General features: G+C 37.5%; 1 protein-coding gene across 2 annotated transcripts in view; it reads right to left on the bottom strand.

The window, feature by feature from the left end:
• Positions 1 to 8,658, bottom strand: part of LOC131192077 (serine protease inhibitor Kazal-type 5-like) — a 34,293-nt gene extending 25,635 nt beyond the window's left edge. The window contains exons 1-4 of one of the 2 annotated variants that reach the window (XM_058170878.1): positions 8,507 to 8,658; positions 6,750 to 6,775; positions 5,578 to 5,708; positions 3,244 to 3,307 (exon numbers count right to left, since the gene is read on the bottom strand). In XM_058170878.1, the coding sequence (XP_058026861.1) occupies positions 3,244 to 3,307; positions 5,578 to 5,708; positions 6,750 to 6,775; positions 8,507 to 8,558 (273 nt within the window). In that variant the 5' untranslated portion in view covers positions 8,559 to 8,658. The remainder of the gene's footprint in view (positions 1 to 3,243; positions 3,308 to 5,577; positions 5,709 to 6,749; positions 6,776 to 8,506) is intronic. The other variant, XM_058170877.1, reaches the window with a different exon arrangement.
• Between the last annotated feature and the right edge of the window lie 7,493 nt (positions 8,659 to 16,151).

Here is a 16,151-nt window from a genome sequence, read left to right as displayed (position 1 = left end):
GCCTTCTTCCTCCTGGGTTTCAAACCAGCAACATTCGGGTTACAAAGCAAAAGTTTGTAAAGATTATATCAATAGGTTAAGCATTAGAGTTAATGCTAAGCACTGGCTCGGTTGCAAAGGTGGTCCTTTCTCTGCCAAGTAGCTGAAGAACTGCTGAGATTAGAATGCACCAAAATAAAAGCACTCTGGTTGAAACGGACAGGAGCATTTAAGCTGATGTTGAGTGGACAAGCATACTTTTGAACTGGAGCAGGAAGGTGTGTACGGAGATTTCTTTAAGAACAGTTCTGCGCTTTTTGCTATATAACTAGTAAGAACTCCTCATAACCAGTAAGGACTGCTCGTCATGCCCAGAGTGCAGAAATGTGGCATCATCTTCCTCCCACTCCCAGGCTATGGCAAAAGCACCCCAAGCTCATGTTTTCCAGCTTTGGTTCATAACTAATGTTCCTTGACCCAAGCCGTCTTGAGACTTTCAAAGAGGATGGTCTTCAGCACTTAATTCTGCCTTGGTTGTTCTGATCAGTTCTGATTAACTGCAAAGCCTAGCGTGTCCCTGTCTCCAGAGGCTGGTCATAGGCATTAGAAGGGACTTTGGAAGTCTAGTCCAACCCCTTGCCCAAGGCAGGAGTCCTCCTACTATCTCAGACAAACAGTGTCCAATCTTTTCCTGACAACTTTAACAATGGAACACCAGCAACTCCAGGAGTCAATTGCATAAAAGTTCTCACTGTCAGGAAATTCCTCCTTGATTCCAGATTGGATCTCCTTCTGGTGACTTCCGCTCATTGTTCTTGCCTTACCTTCATGTGCTATAGAGAATAAATTGACACCCTGTCCCCTGTGGCAGCCCCTCAAATATTGGAAAAATATTTCCCCTCAATCTTCTCTTCATTAAGCTAAACATATCTAATTTCTTTAGCTTTCTTCATAGATTTAGTCTCCAGACTGCTTATCATCTTTGTTGCTCTTCAATACACTCTTTCATCATTTTTTAATTTTTGTGTGTATTGCGGTGACCAGAATACCAAATGTGGCCTCACAGTGTGGTATAGAGCAATACTATTACTTCCCTTAATCTTGATACTACCTCTCTGTTGATGCAGCCTAGGACTGCATTGGCCTTTTGGCAACTGCATCACACTGCTGATTCACACAGTTAGTACTTGCCTTACGACCAGTCACTTAGTGACTATTCAACGTTACGACAGACTCTCCCCAAAACCTTTATGGCCAGTTGCCGCATTTCACAGTTATGTGATCATGATTTACAACATTTTTTGCCAGTTTCTGGCAAAAATGTCTATAGGAACACATTGAGTCATTTAATCACCATGGTATTTGCTTAACAACTATGGTGTTTAGTTAACAACCACCTCAAAAAAGTCATCAAATTGGAGCCGGTCATGTGGATGCTTCAACCTACAACTATCATAACTTACAATGGAAATTCTAGGTTCCATTACGGCCATAGGTCGAAGACTCTCTGCACTTAAGTGGTGTCCCATCAGGACATCTAACCCATCTCATAAGCACTAATGTTAAATCAGGTGCTGCCCATGCTGTACCTGTGAATCTGTTTTTTCCTGCCTAAGTGTAGGACCTTACTTTTCTTGCCACTGAACTGCATCTTGTTGGATAGGGATCAACGCTCAAATCTGTTAAAATCCTTCTGAATCTTGAATTTATCTATCAAAGTATTAGCAATTCCCCCTGGCTTAGTATATTTGCAAATTTGATGAGCACCCCTTCAATCCCCTCATCTAGGTCATTTATGAAGAAGTTGAAGAACACGGGGCAGAATCTTGAGATACCATGCTTCACTCCATGTAGATGAAGTTCCATTGAGGACTGCACGCTGAGTAGGATTGGTCAGTCAAGTGCAAATCCATCCGATAGTTTTATGGTCTATTCCACATTTATCTTAGCAAGAAATAGCCCATAGTGTATTTTATCAAATGCTGAACAGCCATTTCATCATGAACTGCTAGGCTGCTATGTCCTCTCCTAGTTGCTTTTTTAAAGATAATTTTGCAATTGTCAGAACACAATCTTCATGCTTGGGTCACCTTCTGAGTGGATTATTGCAATGTGCGCTACATGGGGCTACCCTTGAAGAACATCCAGAAGCTTCAGTTGGTCCAATCAGGCAATTATGGGCATGACTCACTATGCCCATATGATATCTTTGTTCTACAAGCTGCACTGGCTTCACATTTGCTTCGAGGTTCAATTTACTTATAAAGATCTACATGCAGTGGTGGGATTCAGCCAGTTCGCACCACTTCGGGAGAACCGGTTGTTAACTTTCTGAGCAGTTTGGCAAACTGGTTGTTGGAAGAAATCATTAGGGCAGAGAACCGGTTGTTAAATTACTTGAATCCCACCACTGTCTACATGACATGGGGACCACCTATATTTCATGTTTTCTACTTGGTTCATTACATCAAGCCGAGTCAACCTTGAGCTTGGTGAGATTACAGGCAGCCAAAGGTCAGCAGAAGTAGCTTGCAATACTGCATTCTAACTACTGCAGCATCGCGGCTCTGCTTTAGTATCAAAGGAGAGAACATAGGAAGGGAGCTGAAGATAGCCATGTGTGCAAATACCAGGAAAAACAAAGAATGGTGCAGGGCTGCAAAAGGAAAGAACAAACCCTAAGGGAGAAGGCAGGCCAGGGTAGATTAGAAATCAGCCACCAAGGCTGCAAGGAAGTAACGGGCAAGGGGAACCATCAATCCACTCTTGTGGTGTCCATAGTCCAAAATGAGCCTCAATCCCGGCCCATAGCCAACCCATTGGCTCTGTATTGGAATGTCTAGAGTTGGCTTAAAAATAGCTGGGAGAAGCATGGGAGAAAAGCAGCTTTGGTTGCAGGATACAACTGCTCTTAGTGTGAGTTCTGCATAAATGGTCATCAGCCGCTTCTGATGACAAAGTAAGAAGTAAGTCCAGACTGATTGTAGCTGAATAAATAAAATAATTTATATTCTGGATAAAAAAGATGCAGTATTAGTTAAGGAAATGGCCAATCTATTATTGTTTTTTTACTTTTCATTATAAAGAACAGAGTTCGCTATAAGGGTGGAGAGTATAATTCAAGTTTCAGAGAAGTCTGAAGCTTTCATTTCAACAGCAAAAAACCCAGAGTTTGTGTTAAGTTTTTGGTTCAGAGTAGTGTGCTTAAGATTTAGTATGTTTTGTACTTTAGTAACAATCGGTATTTATCAAGTCCCTTCATACCACTCCAGAAGAAGAATCTTTAGACCAGCTACTTCCATTACTGTCAGCTGTTCCTCTTTTTCTCCTGTAATAAAGAGATGGAAAAAATATATGGAGAATGAAACTGCTACCTCCCTGTAAGGCAGCATGTTAGACTCTAGCTACCTACCACAAGGTAGATATCAACTATTGGCAGGGAGGAGAATTATGGTCAAAAATCATAAGGTCATTATCCCTTCATATTTTAAAATGAACTTTATAAGCTGCAGGATTTAAGCCCCATTTTTTTACTTCCAAAAGACTTTCTTCTTATAGAATTCCCAATACCTTGAATTTCATGACAACAAAAAGGAAGAATGAAAATGTACTAAAAATATATGCAAAAGGAAAAAAGAGATGTTAACATAGGTAATGATGAATGTTTTGGATATTGCATATATAGTTTCTCCCCTCACTGAAGTCTTTCTCATATAATCAAGTGTAAGTCCTACCACCATATTAGAATACCATCAAGAGTTTACAATCTTATAATTATCTATATTATAATTTTCTATATTCCATAGAAAATTTGTTGTGTTTATGTTCCATTTCACACTGGAAGACTGAGATGTTATCATTAGTAATGGAGACTGATCTTGAACTCAAATTGATTTCAAAACTATATCAGAAATTTTAAATTATCTTTAAAATTGAAAGTGCCAACAGTTATATCTTATGGAATAAACAGTTGTAATATCCAATAATGGAACATCAATAGATGTGTCTATAAAAATGTTGCATTTATCTCTTTATAATGATGTCGAAACTAATACATCCAAGATCTTATTCTGAGTTTATTGGATGCCCTCAAAGAATGTATGGATTGTAGACTTTCTTGCTGGGTGATGTAAGAAATTTGAGGCATATTAACTCATGATTTGGTTATTATTAACCAATATAACATATTTGGTCAATATAAAATATGTTATTTGGTTTAATAATATTGCAACATATATTCCATAGAAAATTTGTTGTGTATGGATAAATACACAACATGTATGGATAAATGTTGTCATGCAGGGGCGGGTTTCAAAACTCGTCGCTACCAGTTCACTCATGGGAGCACGTGCACTCTCTCATGCACGCGACACTTCTGCACATGTGCAGAAGCGTCCTGGTGGGTGGGTGGAGCCTCCCGCCACCACTGTTACCAGTTCACCCCAGATCAGACGAACTGGTAGCAATCCACCACTGTTGTCCTGTGAAAGATATGAATATTATTTTAAATTGTGATAGCTGACCATTTTTTAGGAATTTTGGTTGAGAATTACATCAAAAGAGTCCAAAAGCATTATTACTTTGGATATTAAATCTGGATTCAAGAAATGTGTAGCTTATCAGTTTTTGAAGAGGCTATTTTTTCCTATTAATCAAGATGAAGCAATATCCCTTTGCCATGTATTTAATAATATTTTACAAGAGCAGGCAGTTTTTATATGTAATGTAATAACTGGAACTAATTTAAATCTGCTGATCTACTGAAACTACCAGTTTCATCTCAATTATAGTCTATGCTCTTATTTACTCAATCTGTATGAATATGGAAAGGTAAACATGTGGTCTATCAGTATAATTAAAATCTAGTTCAGAAGCTCTGGTCATTCATTTGCCATGTTATAAGAACTATTAGATACTTAGAAGCTAAATACCTGAATAACTTCTAATGGTTTCTCTGGTTATTTCGATGCTTTCCTGGACACCTTTTTAGTATATCTTGATGAGATAGGAGAACAGGAGGACTTTAAACTGATCTCTCTGTTTTAAGCTTATACAGGTAGTCTTCGACTTACGACCAATTGAGACTAAAATTCCTGTTGCTAAGTAAAACATTTTTAAAGTGAATTTTGCCCCATTTTACAACCTTTCAAGCCACAGTCGTTAAGTGAACCACTGCAGATGTTAAATTAGTATCCCGGTTGTTAAGTGCAACTGGCTTCTCCATTGACTTTGCTTGTCAGAGGATCGCAAAAGGTGATCGCATGATCCTGGGACACAGCAAAGGTCATAAATATGAACCAGTTGCTAAACAACTGGTTTTTGTCACATGATGCTGCAAAGGTTGTAACTATGAAAATTGGTCATAAGTTACTTTTTTCACTGCCGTTTGTAACTTTGAACGGTCACTAAATGAACTGTTGTCAGTCGAGGATTACATCTATGCTGCTTTGTCTGCCTTGGCAAAGGTTTTCTGCTAAGCAGAAGAAACTACAAATATATTTTTGCAGTAGTAGGAGAAGGTACGGAGAAAATATTCAGTGTATTGCTTTCATCATTGCATCAACATCTCTGAAGCAATCACTTATTTCTAATACTTACAAGAGTTCTCGGCACATGACACACTTATTGGTATGGGTCTTGCCATTAGGGCCAATAATAGGGTCAATGTCTCTGTTGCAGTATAAATTCCCATTGATGAATAATTGTTGGAATTGCCAGCACATGCCCTCCTACAGAGATAAAAGAGTATTGAATGAAGCTTTCCTGATTCAGGAACTTCTGTGGAGAACCTCCCACAGTGTGGTGATCCTTCTAACTTGGGGAACTCAATGATTTTTTTTTTTTTAATCTGGAAAATAGACCCCCACACACCCACTTTATGGTCTGTTTCTTTTGCTTGCCTCTGAGAGGAGGTTTCAAAGTATCTCTATCAGGACTTCCAGATTCTGTAACAGCTTTGTTCCTATGCCATCCATCTGGTAAACTCACAAGGTTTGTTTTTCTCGCCAATACAACTATACATCCAACCTAGACTGTGTTGTTTCTCTGTGTCATATAATATATATGGGTATGTATACATAATTTTATTTATTTATGTATTTATTTTTTGTTGTGTTTATGTATTGTATATTGGAAGTGGTGACTTTCTGAGAGCTGTATGCAATAAAATTTCATTTGAATGTATCCCAATTAGTTTACATTTAAAGTGACAATAAAGTTATTCTAAGTCTAAGTCTAAGTCTAGTTCATTCTGAAAAGAATGTGATTGTGCAAATGTTCCTCCCCATTTTTGGAATTTAATGTGAAGAGCCAGAGACTGGATTTCCCATTTGTAAAACTCCACTTTTCATAATTCCTGCATGCTTTTTGTTACCAGAAGTATTAATTTAATTTAAATAATTGAGTAGAACAGGACGGTAGGAAATGCTAGGAACCCTCTCAAGGCATGCTAGCTTTCCTTATAATTCTATACCAAGTTACACCAATTATGCCCTGGTATACAGCGTCATAGTTGCTAATTTTGACCTAATTTTGACTGTTGATTAATATTACCTGCAGTAACTGACATGACTTTGAGGTTTTTTCTCAGCTCTGCTTAGATATGATAGACTGAACTTGGGATAAGAAATATGTTTTGTCACTGAGCACCTCTGGCCTTAATATGTCACATGTAAATGGACTATGAAAATAACCCTGAAGAAACACTGGGCAAGGACAGAAATGAGCAATGCTTGAAAAGACAAGAAAAGAGCAGATAAATCAGAACTAACCTGGTATTTAACTTGACTGGTGACATCTGCAACAAAAATAGAGACACAGATCTATTTTTTTTTTTTGGTGGTTTCATAGAAATGACTGAATTTTACTCAATATTAAAAGATGATAGGCAGTTAAATCTGATATCCTCCAATCTGGTTCTTGTTAAGCTTTGTTGCATATGAGATAAATAGAGATAGCCTTAGACATCATCAAGATTAGGGCCAGATTTCAAAAATAGTCTTGCCTGCCTCAGACTGGTCAGAGATAGCTCATCCCAAGTGTTTCTGGCTGATTGCATAAAACAAGAACAATTGCATTACCTCTACCTTTTCTAGTAATACATAAGTGGCTCCAAGGTCTCCCAAGCTGAATGATGACTTTGGAAAAATTGTCCTAAACACCTGACTGTATTACCATTCTTTATTTGATTGTGGTAATTCTTGGTTTAGGTAATTTATTTGGCATTCTTAAACTTCTGAATAACATTTGCAAAGAGCTTGATTGAGAACTGATTTCAACTTTCCCCCTCCTTTAATTCTCCAATCAGTTTCCTGCATGGCCCTATCGTTATCCAAGAGGAGCCATCTCCAAAATATTACTATCCTTCCAAAAGAACGTTATTGGAATAACTAATGGTTGACTGTTGAAGATATTTTCAGCTGAGGACATGCTAGTCAATCAGAAGTCATGAGCAAATGTAATTACTTTCTGGCTGGTTTTGGTTAGAGGAGAAGGCTTTAATTCCACATATTCCCATGATAGAAATAGACTTCCACAGACAGCCATTGGCCCAAGTGAAATTCATCTAAATAAAATACTGGGAAAGATCATGAGAATGGACCATTGTTTGAATCTGAACCATAGTCTAAGTAAGTAAGCCTCAAAAAGAGAGAGGACCTTTCAGCTTCAAACACAAGCAAATCCACTGGTCTAGAAAACCCAACCTAAAATCTTAGGATAATAATCCAGCTATTGAACTTTCAGTGTTACATCTGAGATCCTGCTTTTTACACCCATCATCATCAGCTAATAATCATTGCAAACAGGTGTCAATAACAGGCACTGAGGTTAAGAAAAATATCCAATAATTGAAAAAGATTTCTAGACCAGTCTAATTTAATGCTGCATTTAGCAGTTTTTCTGACTTTGAAAATCTACATATTTATGCAGGAAAAAAAATAACAACTTCACCTGTCTTAATTATAGTATGGCTTTGTTTAATATATTGTACATGGCTGAGTATCTGAAATTCAGCAGAACGCCCCAGATTTTTTCCTATCCTCTGTGCATTCTGTTAAAAACAATTTATTAAAAACAATTTATGTTTCATATTCCACCTACGCATTGATATGAAATTTGAAGTCTTTTATTTTTTCCCCTTACCTAGCACCAACAATAAATTACCCCACAACAATTGTGGCTGAGTTTTTACCACAACAGGTGTGCTCTAATTCAAGTGCCATTCTTTGGTGGAAATAAATGAATAAATAATAAACTATAATAAACTCTCTTTTTCTTTTGCAAAGAAAAATACTATTTATAAAGAATAAAAAGATCATTTATCCATATCATAAATAATCATGCCAAAAACGTTGATATAGTGTGAGTAGAATCAAACCAGATGATTTTTTTTTTCCAGCCCCTTCTGCAATAAATTGATATTGTATCTTTGTAGCACAGATGATACAGAATCCGGTCCACATGCAAAAGCAAGAAACTCAGTACATCTATCACACAGATCTAATTAGCTGCAACAAATGAAACTTACCTTCAAACTGGATGAAAAGGGCCAGAATAAAAAAGAGACCTATTGCCTTCATGGTTAGGATAATAGAAGCTCAAGATACTTTGATTCTATGCGTACATTACTCCTAAGAGTTCTCAAAGGGGAACTCAAAGAAGAACTCCTAATCATGTAAATACATATAGGAAGCCAGTTTCTCCACCCACCTGTTGACATAAACTTCAAAACAGCCCTCATTAATTGTGCAAACCAGTCAGATGAGAGTTGATTTTAATTCTAATAAGTCTGTCAACAGAACATCCATCAGGATGCAACAGTGCTAGGAAGCACACCCTGCAATTTGTCAAAGCATTTGCTAATAAGTTGTGACATTTTTCATCTCTGGCAGATAATGCTAGTGTGTGATGTTCACCTGATGTACATTCAAATCAAAGATGTTTTTATAAAATTATAATAATATAATTGAAGAGAGACAGGAAATATGTACAATAGTAATAAATACTAGCTTCAGAAGGCTGCATTTCAATACCAAAGGATCTTATAATTTAACTTATCAATCTAATATAGGGGTGTCAAACTGGTGGTCCGTGGACCAGATGCATCATGCGCAGGCCACGCCCATCCCAGCTCTGCGAATGGGAAAAATATCGCAAAATGTCATATGACAGCAACGTATTGACCTCACCCCATTCCTAAGAGGACTATAAGGGGCGTGCATAAGAGCACAAAAGTGCTACCGTTCCTGTCCTATTGTTCTCTTCATTATAGTATTATATGCATACTTTTACTTATACTTTTACTTATATATACTTTTTCTCGCATGATGGGTTATTGTTTATGCTGATGACTGTATATACTGTTGTGACAAAATAAAATAAAATAAAATAAAAAAAGTGACACAACGAGTTTGACACTCGTGATCTAATACAAGATCATGTCTTTTTTTTTCTGGGCAGGGGGCTCAAGACAGCGACTGTCTTGATCTAATACAAGATCAATCAATCAGAATACAGCTGGAAGGGACCTTGGAGGTCTTCTAGTCTAACCCCCTGCTCAAGCAGGAGACCTTATACCATTTCAGATAGATGGTTGTATAGTCTTTTCTTAAAAACCTCAGTGATGAAGCACCTACAACTTCTGAAGGCAAGCTGTTCCACTGGTTAATTGTCCTGACTATTAGGAAGTTTCTCCTTAATTCCAGGTTGCTTCTCTCTTTGATTAGTTTCTATCCATTGTTTCTTGTCTTGCCTTCTGGTGCTTTGGAAAATAAGTTGACCCCCTCTTCTTTGTGGGAGCCCTTCAAATACTGGAATACTGCTATCATGTCACCCCAGTCCTTCTTTTCTCTAGACTAGCCATACCCAGTTCCTGCAACCGTTCTTCATATGTTTTTGTCTCCAGGCCCTTAATCATCTTGGTTGTTCTTCTTTGCACTTTTTCCAAAGTCTCAACATTTTTTTTGGTAACGTGGTGCCTCTGTTTATACAACCAATAATTGTATTAGCTTTTTTGGCTGCTGCCACACACTGCTGCCTCATGTTTAAGTGATCGTTCACTAGGACGCCAAGGTCTCTCTCAATGAAAGTTGAATGCAATTTTTAAATAGATTTTTGATAAATACCTGATAAGGAATTGACGTCTCATCTAGAAGTTTTTCAGTTTTGTAAAATTACTGGTGAAAATCATGAAAGAACACCAAGCAACTGGACACTGCAGAAATTCCTGCCTCCCCTCTTCCCCAAAAGAAGCCATTTTAGGAGCTGACTAAACAATAACAGGATTCCGTATGTGACTTTGAGACAATCCATTTTTTGCAGTAATCAGGGAAAAGGAGTGTGGACACATTCATTTCATCAGTGATTCCTTTAAAAGCCACACCTTTTCCTGAGTTTGCACAGTAGTTGTACACTTCTGTTGTACATGTTCTACTTAGCCTACTGTAGTATGTGGTCACAGATTCTAATAATTCATACCTAAAAGGCCAAATATGATCTAGGTGGAGATAAAATGTAAGGGTATCACAGAGGCAATACCAGGAGCTGTTCTCCTTGACAATAGTCACTTGATTGCATATACTCACAACACTGAAGAGCCTTTTCTCTGGCACAATGTTATGTTTTCTCCTCAACTGTCCTCAAAAACCAATACATGAGGACCCTTATCCAGAGCAACAATTCCCCTGCAACTCTGGACCCATAAATAACAGAACATGTGCTTCTGAGACCTTAATATTAGCCTTACCTCACCATTTTGTAGTAATACCCACTGTCCTAAGGAGAATTTCATACCACCCTGCTTCAGTATACAATGTTGTCAAGTTCTATGCAGCAGTGCTCAAAATTCATTGTGGTGGTACTGAAGCAGCCACAGGTTTTCCAAATTTCAATCCCACAGGAGTAATGGGCCTCAAATATTGGATGTATTCTACGGTATAAGTTAGCCCATTTGAAGTACCCTGCCTGGCCTATTGTTGTTGCCCAGTGATGCAACTTTTTGTGCAATTGAAGATTTCAAACAGATAAACAGACACAAGAGCTTTAGTAGTATATAGATAGATGTCATCCTGATAACTATAATAATATAGTACACATTCAAAATGCTTCCCAAATATAGTCTCAGTAAACATCGAACTGACATAACTATCCAAATGTGTCCTATCTATGCAGGAGCATGTTCATTAAATAAGCAACAACATGCATTTAGCTATTATTATTATTTTTATTTAATTTTGTCATAACAGTATAGATAAACATTGTCATAAGTAAAAAACATATCAGGAATATATATATATATATATATATAAGTAAAGAATATGCATTAGCTATATTAATTTGATATAATAAAGGGAACAATAGGACAGGAACGGTAGGCACTTTTGTGCTCTTATGCACGCCCCTTATAGTCCTCTTAGGAATGGGGTGAGGTCAATAGTAGACAGTTTTTTGTTGAAGAGTTTGGGATTTTGAGTAGAGACTATGGAGTTTATTGAATAAAACACTACAGCTGGCTTCTTTTAATATTTAAGCAGAGAAAAGACACTCTGACTTAATATTAAATATAAACCCATTCAACTTCCTCTTAGACTAGCTTCTTCTCTCTTTCAGTTAAACTCTCCAGAATTCCCCGCATACTGTATAATGTTTAAAAATTAGAAAGTACAGTCCTTTATCCTTGTCTGTCTGGTCTTTCCTTCCATTTGTAAAATCTATGGTATAGCTCCAACTATATTGAAACTGAGCTTATTATTTGTATGTGCCACTGGATAGAAGATATAATTTATTTTAGCCCCACCTTTGTCTTCCACCCCAGGAACAAATTTATATTCTAATTTGCTAGATGCTTGTTTTTATCTTGTTTATATCATTGCAAACTGTCAAGCCTTCTTCTTGAGGGAAAGCCTAGATTTTTTTTTTCAAATAATTGGAGTACAGGTAGTTCTTGACTTATGACTAGTTGCTTAGCAGCCATTTGAAGTTACAATAGACCTACATGGGATTAGGACAGAGATTCAGTTCCAATGGCTGCCCTCCCCATAAAACACAATCACCTGACCACACTTCGTTTGGTGAGCAACCAAGTCATATTCACAGCTATTTGCACCATCCTACGATCACATAACCATGTTTTAAAACAGTTATACAGAAAACCAGCATTTACCTCTATCAGCCTGTAGCAATTCATGGGTTCTCTTAACAACTTTGATGTTCACTTAATGACTGCTGCCAAAAAAAGAACATAAAATAGGGCTGGTCACCTGAGTGATCCCATTTATGACCATCGTGAATTATGACCCTGGTGAGTAGACTTCATTACAGTCATAACTCGAGAACTATCTATATGTTAAATTTCAACTATCCCATATATTGTGTTAGAAACATGTAGTTCTAATGAATGAAAGCTGGTACAAAGTCTGACATTAAAGCCAAAAGTCCCATTTAATTAAAAAACCTCCAATTATCTAAACTTAATTAGATTTCACCTATATGTCCAGGTTGAAATTGAAATAATACACTCTGGATCAGTTTTTTTTAAATCACTATTATTGTCTTATTTAGTAATTAATGCAGAGGAACTGAGGTCAAGGGTACCCTGGAGAGGATTATGCTTTGGTCTGAACAGTGGTTAATTCTTTCTTGAGAGATAGCGTAGTCCTGCAGACCCTTAACAAGATTATAGTGTGCCCTTTCCACAACAGGTCATTTTGTGACCCAAGTAATCTAATTTTATTTTATTTTATTTTTTTCTTTAATATTATTTTGTCAAACACGTAAGATAACAAATGTAAGTATAAACATGATTATGAATACAGGATAAAGATACAAGTAAATGAGGACAATAGGACAGGGACGGTAGGCACGTTGGTGCTCTTATGCGTGCCCCTTACAAGCCTCTTAGGAATGGCGTGAGGTCAAAAGTAGACAGTCTAAGGTTAAAGTTTGGGGGGTTTGGGGAAGAAACCACAGAGTCAGGTAATGCATTCCAGGCATTGACCACTCTGTTGCTGAAGTCGTATTTTCTGCAGTCTAGTTTGGAGCAGTTTACCTTAAGTTTGTATCTATTGTGTGCTCGTTTATTGTTGTGGTTGAAGTTGAAGTAGTCATTGAAAGGTAGGATGTTGTGGCAGATAATTTTATGTATTACGCTTAGGTCAGACCGGAGGTGGCGTAGTTCTAAATTGTCTAAGCCCAAAATTTCAAGCCTGGTGGTCTCCAACCTCCTTTCTTAGAGATTATAGAGAAAGGCAGCTTCAAAAGACCCTGGAGGAAGCAGGTTATCTTTCAGTTAGGATTCAGTCCAATTTATGGGTCTGAGACAGCATTGGTCACACACTCGGTTGACCTCTGGCTGGAAAGGGATGTGGGTTGTACATCCATCCTTGCTCTTCTTGATCTGTCAGCAGCCTTTGATACCACTGATCAAAGTATCCTTGGGGGCAGGCGAATTCTGTTGTGCTAGTTCTCCTTCCTCCGGGGTCAGTTCCCAATTGGGAAACTGTTGATAATTGGGTGAGACTGTGGTAGAAACCACTCCAGAGTTGCCAGGAGGGAAGGGCTCTTTCCCAGGGAGCAAAGACGCAAAACATAGCTTGGAATCTTTGGTAGGCAGGAAAAGCTCAAAGGCAGAAACCTTCCCCCACCCTCAACAGTTCACAGGATAAATTGAATAGTTATAGGGATAAGTGTTCAGTCTGGCAAGATTTCTGTCTACAGGCAAGCAACGGTATATAAGCCATTCTGAAGTAAATTCTCATGTCATTTTTGATTCCTTGATCCTGCAGAGGCAGTGTTCCACATCAATATTTTAAAAACTTTTAACTGACAGTTTAAGCTACCTAGATTTTTCCTTTATATAACGAGGAAGATTTGTAAATACCAGAACAGACATATTGAAATCATGGTATTTGCACACACGCAATAAATTGGAGCAATTCAACTTACAAAATTTGCAAATTGATGTACAAAACAACGTATTAGAATTATTTGTATATGGCAGGTCCTTTCCAACTCTGTTATTATATGTTCTATATAAGAAAAATGTATAATTTGATTTTTAGTAAGACATACAAGGATGCATGCGCATACAAACCCCGGGGGTTTTGAACTACAATTGTTAAGAACTGATTCACTGAAACAGTTGATAAACGAGAATAATACTTACACGTAAGATTGACACAGACTGGATTTATACTGATTCTCATATTCATACTGAAACCAGATATTTCAACATCTGGTTGAAATAATGTAGGTATTGCTAAATTTCTTCTGCAAATATAAACTTTTTTTAAAAAAAAAAGTACTGTGATAAACTAATAATAGTAGCACTGTGCTGTAAGACAATCTTATTTCATCTTTCTTTTAAAAATATGGAATTGAGACATAAATAGTTTCGAGGTGTGTCTAATTCACACTGAATGTTTATGGTCTCCAGTTTCTTTCATTCTCACTAATTATTGGATCAGCCTTCCTTTGTTGCTTTTCAGATGTTTGCTTAGTAGATGCAAGCTATCTTTGATGGATACGAATTGTATAGTTCTTTAAAGCATGCAGTAGTCTTGTATTGCATAAGCCCTGGAAACTATTTTCCCTTTTTATGACCTAGAACCTCCCTAGGTAATCCTATCTCCCACATGGACAAATCACATGTCCAGGATTTTGGTGGCAACTGTCTAGAGAGTCTGTTCACAGATTGCTTACTATTGTAGGCAATTGAGCAAGCCCAGGTGGGTGGACGCACACACACCCATAATACCTGCAACTTTGTCTATCACCACCCCCAGTTGCAATGTGTCACTTACATCCAAAAACAAATTCTTGTGTTAGGCACACAGATTCTCACACTCCCTCCTTGACAGGGAATCTCTGTTTGTGCAAGAACTGCGTTACCAATGTCTTAGAATAAACAATGCTATTTTTATAATTCCTCACAAACACAAACTACTTAAATTTTATCTTATTTTAATTTTTGTGCCTTCAAAGCAGTATTGATTCCTAGTAGCTGCCTGGACATGTCGCTGCAGTTTTCTTGGCAAGGTTTTTCAGAAGTACTTTGCCATTCCTTCCTTTTTAGAGCTGGGAGAGAGTGACTGGCCCAAAGTCGCCCAGCTGGCTTTATGCCTAAGGCAGGACTAGACATTATGGTCTCCTGGTCTCTATCCTAGTGCCTTAACCTCTGCAAATGGTTCTTACTCAAATATTAGAAGGCTTGTGTGTGTGTGTGTTTGTGTTTGTGTACATGTATGTGCATGTATAATATTATGTTATTTTACCTCATACTTTGTTATTTATTTTCAAAACTTTGATTCATTATAAAAAAAATGACTAAAATATGAACAAAATCAAAATACAGATCTTTTTAAGTAAGAATTTTGAGCATGAATTAATTTCATAAGTGCCTTAGCAACACAAGTTTCTCCTCCAAATAAATCAACAATTCATTTGAAAATGGTGTATTTTAATCTAAATATTTGCTTTTCAGTTAAAATTGTATATATAATTACACAGGTGCAAGCTTGGGATTTATAACTAAATAAGTTATAAATCAGTGCACTTATTTTTTGTATGGTTTTTTCTTATTTGAATTTATATCCCGCCCTTCTCCGAAGACTCAGGGTGGCTTACACTCTGTTAAGCAATAGTCTTCATCCATTTCTATATTATATACAAAGTCAACTTTTATTGCCCCCAACAATCTGGGCCCTCATTTTACCTACCTTATAAAGGATGGAAGGCTGAGTCAACCTTGGGCCTGGTGGGATTTGAACTTGCAGTAATTGCAAGTAATTGCAAGCAGCTGTGTTAATAACAGACAGACTTAGTCTGCTGAGGCCCTCTGGTGTATAATGTATAATATGTGTATAATATGTGTATAATTTGTTTAATTTTTTAAATTTGTTTCCAACAATAATAGTTACAAAGCAAAATCCTATGTCCTTAAAGCAGGGGTGAAATCCAGCAGGTTCTGACAGGTTCTGGTAGCGGAACCTTTGAGCAGTTTCGGAGAACCATCAAATACCACCTCTGGCTGGGCCCAGGAATGGGGATTTTGCAGTATCCTTCCCCTGGAGTGGGGTGAGAATAGAGATTTTGCAGTATCCTTCCCCTGCCACGCCCACCAAGCCACACCCACCAAGCCACACCACGCCCACCAAGCCACGTCACAGAACCGGTAG

Source organism: Ahaetulla prasina, chromosome 2 (genome assembly GCF_028640845.1).
Source record: "Ahaetulla prasina isolate Xishuangbanna chromosome 2, ASM2864084v1, whole genome shotgun sequence".
NCBI classification, from domain to species: domain Eukaryota; kingdom Metazoa; phylum Chordata; class Lepidosauria; order Squamata; family Colubridae; genus Ahaetulla; species Ahaetulla prasina.
This window is presented reverse-complemented; position numbering and strand designations above follow the sequence as displayed.